General features: G+C 43.5%; 1 protein-coding gene across 1 annotated transcript; it reads right to left on the minus strand.

Moving 5' to 3' along the window:
- Positions 1 to 2,632: 2,632 nt before the first annotated feature.
- On the minus strand, positions 2,633 to 4,063 carry LOC114708450 (interferon-induced protein with tetratricopeptide repeats 1-like). Its single transcript, XM_037210984.1, has one exon. The coding sequence runs from the start codon at positions 3,955 to 3,957 to the stop codon at positions 2,845 to 2,847; it is 1,113 nt and encodes a 370-aa protein (XP_037066879.1). The 5' UTR covers positions 3,958 to 4,063; the 3' UTR covers positions 2,633 to 2,844.
- Between the last annotated feature and the right edge of the window lie 6,880 nt (positions 4,064 to 10,943).

Genomic DNA, 10,943 nt, shown 5'->3' on the forward strand with positions numbered 1-10,943 from the left:
GGAAACAAGACATGGGACAATCAGAAATGAGGCCTTAAGACATTTGTTGGAGTCAATAACCATATTCATTACCCTTGTATTTAACCAGTCTGAGCCAAAAATACTTACAAAACATGTCATTAGTACTGAATATGCAGACCTCTTTCTTGTCATCATTCCACAAATCATACAGCTATTTACATTGTATTAAGTACAAAAATAAAGCAGAGATGATGTGTTGTATGATATTTTGTTTGTGTTCTGACAAAGCTTGCCTGGAGATCAGAGGGCAGAGCTAGCCACTAGTTAACCATAGAGGTTGGGTAGTGGTGGAGCACACCTTTAACCCCAGTGCTTGGGAGGCTCATGCCGTTGATCCCAGCACTTGGGAGGCTCATACCTTTGATTCCAGCACTTGGGAGGTTCATGCCTTTAATCTCAGCACAATTGGGAGGTGGAGACAGGAATACAAGGCAGCTGGAGACAGAATCTCGGGCCCTTTCCATCTGAGGATCTTGAGAGGTAAGAAGTCACTAGTGGCTGCTCCTTTGCTTCTCTGATCTTTCAGTGTATTACCCCAATATTTGACTCCTAGTTTTTATTGATAAGATCAATTAGGATCATACTTCAATGATATGTGTATAAAGGAGGATGTGTGTAGGTAGTTTATAAGTAAATGCCATACCATGTTATACAGGTACTCGAGCATCCTGGAACTTTTGATATCTGCCTGAGGTCACAGAACTAACCACTAAGGGAGCTAAGACATGATGGTGTCAGGCACCTTCTATATGTTGGCTACTGCTCAAAACTCTGGGAATTTGGTGGAATGTAAGACTGGAGCTCTCATGTCAGTGGGAATAGGCAGGTGATATTTAATACAGGAATAACATACACCAGGACTAGCTGTGCTATGGAGACGAGCAATCAGGGGAGGGAAGAAAGGATGGCTAGAGGTGCTGCATTACAGAGTAATTAGGGAAGGTCAAATAAGCAAATTCTATAAAAAGTGCTTCAGGCTTCCATGACTTCCATGGGGAAGTACCAGCATTGTGTATTGTTTCTCCTCAGCCCTGGGAACTTCTCTCACTAGAGATGGTGGAAGGGAAATGGATCTTCCACTTGAATAAAGCCTTCACAATAGGTATTCTTTACATAGAAAAAATAAAATTTATAACACTCACCTCCACACACACTTGTTTCTAAATGTTTAGATATCTGGAAAAGCAAGGGAAAAAAACATGTTAAAAATTCTGAAAATGTACAGTGGTAGTCATCTCAGTCCTGTTTAGGAACACATAAAGAGTGTGTTATGTGAAAGGGAATAACAACAGACAGCAAAGAAGAAGGAAATACATTCACCTGTCTTGGAACATAAAAATATCTTTTGTGGGTTTTTTTGCATGCATTGTGGGGGTGGATTTGGGAGGCACAATGGGGGTTGGACCCAGGGCAATGTGCACACTAGGCAAGCACTCTCCCACTGAACAAAATCCCCAGCCCTCTCTTTGATGTTTTTAAATTGAAAATCCACGAGTCTAATTGACAGACCAAACCTTAAGAAAGGTATATTGTTGCAGAAGTAACAGCCAGGTCCAATCTTGGATCTTATTTCAGAGGTGATTTACTAAAACTCATAAATGACTGCCAGTCTGTTAGCTTCTGGATATATTTGGGGGACATTTTACTGCAAAGTTCCATTTGATATTTTTTCCCCCCTCCAGATTATTTTTTACAAGAAGTCATATCTGGTGACTTCAGGCAACGATTTCCTTAATACTTCCTAATTGCTCTTTGGCTTTGGATCAGGGAGATGAGCAAGTGGCGGACAGAGCCAACAGGGCTTGTGAGTGGGGCAGGTACTGGCTCATCTCTCCCCTCTGCTCCATCAGAAATGCTTTAGGGCCCTTCTAGCAGGAAAGGGAGAAGATGAAGGAAGGCAAAAACTGTCCCACTGTGTGATGTTTCTTAGGTAACTTTTTCCAGCTTTTCTTTTTTTTTTTTTTTAATTTTTTTTAGGGAATTTTACTGAATATAATTTATTTGAGGGTAAAATATCACATATAACACACTATCAATAGCACAGAAATCCTGCACAAATCTCCTTGTATCATCTTCTGTCTGTAAGGTCCTGGCAAGTTTCCCCTGCTTGGCTTTTCCCAAACTTAAGACTCTTATTAGCCAAGAATGATTCTGCAGTAAGGTGAGACTTCTCCGCTTTCAAACTCTCCCTTTTGCTCACTTGGTTTCCTCTGACACTGCACTGTACTAAGAGTATCTTCTGACCTACAGTAAAAGCTTCCTAGGAGAAGACCTCTTTGTCCAGGACACTGGCAGGCAGAGGATGGAAGACTTGCATTCCCCAAGACACAGACATAAGGAAAAGATGTCCTAGGATCCTACAGCTCAAGGGAATGCAGATCAGCAGGGGCCAGTCCTGGTCAGTAAGTGAGCAGGTGCAGTGGGGTGCAAGTTCCTTATAGACACCACAATGAGGGGTGAAAAAGAGGATGGAGAAAGAAACCGGGAAGGAGGCTGGGAACCCTCAGTTATGAGTACATTCACTTCCCAGATGTGAGCTGCATTCAGAACTCAGGGTTCATTTATTTCCCCAGTGAGCCTTAGAGCCCTCTCATAGAATTGCAAGGCTTCCTTCCTATCCCCTTTCAGTTTGTGGACTAACCCAAGCAAGCAAGTGCTCTCCACAAGTCAGAACATTCTGGTGAACACGTCTTGTGGCCACTTCCTCCAAAGCTTTGAGTAGTTTCCTCCAGACAAAGTTTCTTCATTCAGACTAAGACCTGTTAAGTACTGGCTGATAGCCTCATCCTCTGATTTCCGATGAAAGTCTTGGTAACGGCCATATCATAAATGAATATCCTGCTCTTTGTGACACTCAAGATTCGTGTACAGTTCCTTCATGCTCTGGGCTTTCTGGAAATTTGCCTCTGCTTCTTCATGTTGGCCGATTTCTGCCTGAACTTCAGCCATGCCAACATAAGCCATCTCAAATCGGGGCCTGAGTTTCACAGCCTCTTGAAATTCAAGAATGGCCTGTTGTGCCGCCTGCCTTTGGGCCGGCTTATCGGTGGATGTTCTCAGTTGCATCACTTGTCTATGGTAGCAGAGCCCTAGTTGGTAATGCAGGTAGCCAGAAGCAGGTGACTCCTGCAAGGCCCTGTGTAGCAGAGGGAGTGCCTTGTCTATGCAGCCCTTCCTTCGGTAATACTTGGCTATAGAGCAAAATGTGTAGGGTTGGCAGGATGTGCTACTGAGGGCTTCTTCAATGTGTGTTTCTGCTTCAGCTGCTAATCCTATATCCTGAAGCTTCAGCGCAAGGTACACTTTAACATTTGGTTCTTCTGGATTTAACCTTAGAGCCTTTCTTAGGGGTTCTAGAGAGATATTCTTGTCATCAAAGTCTATGTGATAGGCTGCAACTGCATTGCCAAGGTTGTATTCAGGGTTTTCAGGATCCACTCTCAGAGCCATATGAAAGCAGGCGAAAGCTCGATGATAATCCTGTCTTCCACACTTCAGCAAGGCCCAGCCTTTCTCATATTCCATCTCGGCACACTCCATACTATAGCGGAAGGGACTGCCCAATTCCTTGCATGTGTTCTCTACTTTGTCCAGGTAGGTCTGGGTTTCTGCCAACCTGCCCATGTGGTAATGTACCCAGGCACAGTTGCTCCAGGTCACCAGGCTTCTCTTGCCCACCTGCTCTCCCTGGATCAAGGCTTCTGCTTCTTTCAAGCTCTGCAGGGCTTCCTCGTGCTGGCCTTTCAGGTGTCTCACATAGGCCCTAAGGTTAAGCATCCCTACTTGGTTTTTGATGTCTAGGAACTCAAGGTTCTCAGAGATCCTCATTTCCAAATCAGGTATGTCAAGGTCTTCGAAAAACAGCACCCATGTGAAGTGACAATTCAGTTCAATCAATTTCTCCTTGACCTGATCACCTTCAGCATTCTCTCCCATGGTTGCTGTGAAGGTGGCAGCAGTTCTCTGGGTTCTAACCAGGACAGGCTCCTCAGAATCCTGTCTTCTAACTCTGCTGTCTTGTGGACTTGCACAACAACTGGACTCTCAGAGAAGGGCTGGAAGACAGCTCTGTCCAGCTTTTCTTTTTAAACATATATATTGTGTTATAGAACACTCTCTGTTTCAACTCCTCCGCAACTGAGGCAGGAAAATAGTTATGGACAACACATGAAATGAAGGCTTATGGCTGTGTTCCAAATAATACTTTATAATATAAAACAAAAAGTAAAATCTCAGCCTGAGGAGATAGCTCAATATCTATAGTTAAGTGGGTTTTTAAACCCCATCAACAAAAATTCATTATCACTATCAACATATTAATATTTCATAATCCTAAAATTAAATATCATCCAACAATCTAAATAATCAAGCCTCAGATTGAGAGGAATTTTCAGGCAATGCAACCATTCTAAAAGTCAAAATAAAAGCAGGCTGACATGTTCAGGAGTACCCAGCTCTGATTATTGCTGCTGTGACAGAGTAATTGAACCAAGTTGTTAGTGAAAGCCAAAACTAAAACTTACTTTTCCACAGTTTGGGAGCCTGAGCAGCCAGGAAAAAGGTACTGACAGATTTGGCTGTCTCGTGTGCTTTTTGCTTCCATGGAAAGCAGAAAGTTGCTGTGGGATGGTCTGTATGTCAAATTGCTCTGATTGGTCAATAAATAAAACACTGATTGGCCAGTGGCCAGGCAGGAGGTAGGTGGGACAGAGAGAGAGGAGAATTCTGGGAAGCGGAAGGCTGAGGTAGGGAGACACTGCCAGCCGCCACCATGACAAGCCGCATGTGAAGACACCGGTAAGCCACAAGCCACGTGGCAGGGTATAGATTTATGGAAATGGATTAATTAAAGCTATAAGAACAGTTAGCAAGATGCCTGCCACGGCCATTCAGTTTGTAAGCAAAATAAGTCTCTGTGTTTACTTGGTTGGGTCTGAGCGGCTATGGGACTGGCGGGTGACAAAGATTTGTCCTGACTGTGGGCAAGGCAGGAAAACTCTAGCTACAGAAAGTGTGCTAGCCAAATGCAGAGTGAGTCTCTTGTACACAGGCCTGAATTGCCTCCCTGAAAGAGAAGCCTCATGATCTAACTACTACTTCGAGGCCTCATCTTTTTGTAAATGGGTAACTCCTGAACTCTGGACCTCCCACATTCACATCCTAACTGAAAAGAGGTCAGATATCTGCCCTCTTCGGTCTGTCTAACTTTTTGAAAATGGGAAATTGCTGAAGGTTTGTGAAGTCAGAATAAATTGAGGCAGCTATCCCTTAACAAGTATTTATCGATCACCTACTGATCAAGGCGCTATTCATCCAGTGGTGAAGACTGCAGACAAAACAGCTTTTCGTGAATGGTGTCAGAATCAAGAGGGAGTCTCTGTCAGCCCTAACTACAGCACCCAAAGTGGAGACAGAGCTGAGATGTTGTAATGGATGGGCTCCTACATGGTTGCCAGACATAATGCTTGCAAGAGACTGCTCTAGCCATAGCCTGTGGAGACTGCCACATCCTTCCACAAATGGACACCTGTCCAGCAACTGTTTGCTTAACCTGTACCCAAGGATTATTGTCTCTAACTCTCGGTGCAAACTTCCCCTTGTCTCTGAAAAGTCCCAGTACCTCAACCTCTTTGACAGACCCACAGTTCCCATGCCGTATCTTCACTGCAAAGCCTCTAGCCCTATTGTGCTGCTATTCCCAAGTGCCACTATTCTTTGGACGTTATCTCTCAGACAGTTTTTTTTTTAAACCATATCATCAAAACCCTACCTTCATGGAGCTTACATTCCAGAGCTAAGATTTAGACACTCATGTAAATTATGGCAAATATTGTGATGGAAATAAATGGATCAATAGGGGAAACTTGACAGGCCTTCTGTTGAGGGCCAGGTAATAAGTATCTAGGTTTCTGGTCCTGCACTCTCTCTGTTTCAATTACTCAGCAATTGAGACAGGAACTTATAGACAATACCTGAATCAATGCTCACAGCTGTGTTTCAATAATACTTTAATAATATTAAAAAAAAAACATCCTGGGGAGATAGCACAGTGGGTTAAGTGATTGTCCTGTGAGCATGAGGACCTGTGTTTGATCTCCACAATTAAAAACAAGCAGACAGATGTGGTAGTGCACACTGGTATTCCTAGCACTGGGAATGCAGAAACAGACACATCCCAGCCAACTGGTCTAGCTTAACTAGCATGTTCCAGGTCAGTAAACCATGTCTCAGACAGTAAGGTGGACAATATCTAAAGCTTGAGGTTGATCTCTGGCCCCTGCATGCATACCCACATGCACACATGGGCTCCAGTGCCTGACCACACATGACCACACACACACACACACACACACACACACACACACACACATCCCTCAGATCTTACCTGAATGTTGAAATTTTTTGACTACTGAAGTGGGAGTGCATGTGGATCTTAAAGTCACCATCCCGCACACCTGAGGGAGAGCATGTTAGCATATGATAAATTCAAATGTAAAGTACAGTTGATTGACAAGACCATTTGAATTTCAATTTCTGATTAACACTTTATGCCAGAAGATTGTCATGCTGGTGACATTTGAATATTAGCTAAGACAATGACAAGAATGTATGTACTCGGAAATATAAGTTGGCTGCACTGCTGGAACTACATGCTAAGGCTCTGACTTCATCTACCGTAAGGTCAGCCTTGGCAAATGACACAAGATAACTTGCTATTTGAAACCAAGAAGGCACAGTGGGTTATTGGCCTCCGAGGCAGACAACCAGAAAATATGTCTGCATTTTGACTGCCCTCCCAAGGGAGAGCCTTTTCCTTGGCACAGGTTAACTCCAAGGAGCACATGAATTCATTTAGCAGAACGAGATGAAATTAAAAATGATTTCTAGGTTAGGTGATTCTGATTACAAGACAGAGCCACGGGCCAGGATTTCCTTTGATAGCCACAGCCTGTTCTGTTAATTGATTTGACATAAAAATCCACATAAAGCCTGCAATTTTTGAGACTGCAATTTCTATGATCAGTCATCACAAACACTTCCTTCCAAATCTCTCTTGATTCATACTCCCTGTTCAGCAAAACCACAGCCCTGGATGGTTCCAATGCTGCACACACACACACACACACACACACACACACACACACACACACACACAGAGCAGCAGCAGCAGCAGCAGCAGCAGCAGCAGCAGCAGCAGCAGCAGCAGTAACTACTTTTTTGTCTTTTATTCAGATCGGTTCCTCACATTTTTAACCTCAAATTTCCAACAAATTTCCCCAATCCTCATTCTCAGCTCTCTCAGCTGATGATTTTATTTTAGCAAGGCACACACTCCTCCCTGCCCACTTGTACACACGTGCCAGTGTTGGTTTGCACATACTTCCTGCCTGTGTGTAGACATCTGTCTATGTCTTATCTAAGCAGCGCCCTTCCATCCATCCACCTCTGTCAAGGATTACACACTAGTCAGGCTTTTCCCTTTTTTACATAATTTTTACAGATGCCTAGATCCACTCCAATCAGCCATTTTTAAAATGCTACTCTGTATTCCATCTTAAAGGGAAAATAAAACGCTTCCCGTAACTCCACACTTTCTACTAGTGCCATTTCTCCTTCTTTATAGCAAAACTCGAAGTGTTTGTACCCTCAGGCTTTAGTCTTACCCCTTTGCTAAGTCCATCCAGTGCAGGCTGCCACTCCCTGCCATCCACGAACACTGCTCTTCTCAAGGCCACCCAGCGGCCTCCATTTTGTTAAATCAATGGCAAAATGATAAGTCTTCAGTAGGATATGAGGCAACTGGTCCCTCTCCTTCCACAAGATGCTATCATTTGGTCTTCATAATGTCCTGGGTTAACTCAACCCTTGTTTTTTTCCCCCCCTGGTAGTTCCTCAACTTTCTTAATTCTTCATGTTGGTGCTTCAGGTCTAGCTTTTTCTCTGCTACTTTTATCAATTCTTGATGATCACATCTGCCTCAAAGCTTTAAATAGCAACTCTTAGACAATGTTTTTGCAAACATCTGTGTCTAGTCCAGATATTGTGTTACCAGTGGAGTGAAGGCTGTGGAGTCTTAAAGACAGATAGGGTGAGACTTCTATTTATCCAGTGTTTCCAGGTTCTTGTCTGTGTAAAAGAATTCAGAGACAGCACAAAGAAAGGCCTTGGTAGGCAGTATATTATAAGGCAAAGGCAAACTCTCCAGGGTGGTCTTGGGCTTCTCAAGAGTATTGCACTACAGGAATTTGGATACCTAGTTTTATGGTGGAAAGATTGGCTTAGAATTTTTCTGGATTTAAGATTTTTTTCTCTTTTTCTCTTTAAGTAGGTTTTTTTGATTTAACATACTATCAGATGCATGATGGGAAAAATGTTTCACAGCTGGTAATATGGAGTTAGCACAATAATGAATGAAAAGACAGGGCCGTGGATGGCACCAGCCTAAAGGCATTGTTGTCCTGCCAGTGTCTAACAGTCCACAGCTTAACTCTTGTTTGTTTCTATGCCTGCCTATCTAGCTGTTCAAGTTAGTGATCTTGTCTACTTGACACAGCTAGAGTCATCTGGAAAGAGAGAACCTCAGTTGAGAAAACACTTCTATCAAATTGCCTTGTAATTTGCCCTTTCCTTGATTAATGGTTGGTGTGGAAGGGTCATCCCACTGTGGGTGGTGACACCCCTGGTCAGGTAGTCCTCAGTTGTATTTTAAAACAGCAAGCTGAGTGAGCCATGAAGAACAAGCCAGTAAGCAGTATTCCTCCATGGTCTTTTCTTCAGTTCCAGCTTCCAGGTTCCTGCTTAGGCTCCTGCCCTGGTTTCCCTCAACGATGGACTGTAACTTGTAAGTCAGCTAAACCCTTCCTTCCCCCATCGCCTGCGGTTGTGGTGTTTATCAGAGTAGCAGAAAGTGCACTAGCCTGCATCATATGATCCCAAGTCCACCAGGTAGTACTCAGTTCCTTCCTGTAAGACACCTTATTTGGATAGTTGTAGATAGCTTGGTTGGATTATGTCCCAAACAAATTCCTGGTCATCTACTGTAAATTACTTGTGTAATAGCTTTCTGATTGGTTTAATGGCAATGCCATCCTTGGGATTGCTCAGACTCAAGTCCTTAAATGCATGTATCTTTGTTACATTAACTTTATAGAAGATGCACAATAGACACAGATATTTTAAAAACCAGTATAAAAGACCATGCTCAGCTTTCCAGCCAAACAGGTGTCCAGCAAGGGTCCAAAAGGAATAGACAGAATTGGATGAAGAGGGGGTTAATAGATCCTCTAATCCTAGAGGCGTGTGGAGGTGATGACTAAGGAATGGGGGGAGAGGTACATTGGTCTGAAAACCTCTATTATTTGAAAAAATAAAAATAAAATCCGGACACCAGCAATATCTCAGCTGACCAACAAGGACCCGAACACCTGTGATGTGCGAATTGCTGCTAGACGCTGGGATCTTGGCTCTGATGAAGATGATGTACCCATCCTCAGTCCACTTGCAAAGTACGGGAAGCTGGCCCTGACAGTAAGTGGGTTATTATTATTACTAATATTTTCAAGACAGGGATTCTTGTTGTATTCCTGGCTGTCCTGAAACTCATTCTGTAGAGCAGGCTGGCCTCAAGCTCACAGCTGTTCGCTTCTCCCTCCTGAGTGCTGGGATCAAAGGTGTGTGCCACCACCACCTGGCAGTGGGTCATTTTTTAAAGAATACATTTTTAATTCTTGAGATTATAATGCAATTACAGAATTTCTGTCTTTCCTTTCCTGCCTCCAAACCCTCTCACATATCTTGCCTTGCTCTTTCAAATTCATGCCCTCTATTCAATATTACACACACACACACACACACATACACACACACACACACACACACATACACACACACACACACACACACACACACACACACACACCTAAATATATGAATACAACTTAGTTAGTCTGAATATTACTTAAATATGTGTGATTTCAGGGCTGACCATTAGTATTGGATAACCCAGTTCTTCCCTGGGGAAGACCGTTTCTCCTGCTCCCAGCATTCCTTAGTTACCTGTAGCTCTTTGTCTAGGGTTGAGGCACCATACAATGTCCCCTCCATGTTAGCGTGTCTTGGTGTTTTCCTTGTTCAAGTCTTGTTCAGGCAGCCATATTGATGAGACCACGGGCATGGCTTCTCTGACATTTGTAGGAAACAGAATCTCATGACAAAACCCCCAATCCCCTGGCCCTTTACCTTTCTGTCCCCTCTTCTGAAATGCTCCCTGATCCCCTGGCCCTTCACCTTTCTGTCCCCTCTTCTGAAATGCCCCCTGAGCCTTGGGTGTAAGAGCTGCTTGGTTGCTGTATTACTTGGGACTGGGTTCCACAACTGCATTTTGACTGGTTGTAGATAGCTTGGTTGGATTATGTCCCAAATAAATTCAGGTTTTCTGAAATGTTCTCTGTCTTTTGCGAAGAGAAGTTTTATTGCTGAAGGAAGGGTGAAGGGTGGAAGTTTCCTCATTTCTAACCAACTCTTATAACTTAAACTAACACATTTCTATTCATCTATGTGCTGCTATGTGGGTTGTGGCTTTTACCTCTCCTCCTGCATGTCTTATTCCCTCTCTGTCCTGCTGGCAACCCATCCTTTCTTCTTCCCCAAGGCCTCTCTGTCCTCAGAAGTCCCGCCTAACCTCTTCCTGTCTAGCTATTGACCATTCAGCTCTTTATTAAACCATTCGCAGTGACACATCTTCACACAGTGTAAAGGAATAAACAATGGTGGCTGTAAAAAGTGGCAGCTGTAGGTTCTCTTTTAAGATCCACGAGTTCACTATCCCTGAGTAGTTGGCTAGGCTTCCAGTACCAGGCTCGATTTTGTTCTTATTGATTGGATCTTAGGTCCAATTAGAGAGCCGTTGGTTACTTCCAGGT

Source organism: Peromyscus leucopus, chromosome 14 (genome assembly GCF_004664715.2).
Source record: "Peromyscus leucopus breed LL Stock chromosome 14, UCI_PerLeu_2.1, whole genome shotgun sequence".
Classification (NCBI taxonomy): domain Eukaryota; kingdom Metazoa; phylum Chordata; class Mammalia; order Rodentia; family Cricetidae; genus Peromyscus; species Peromyscus leucopus.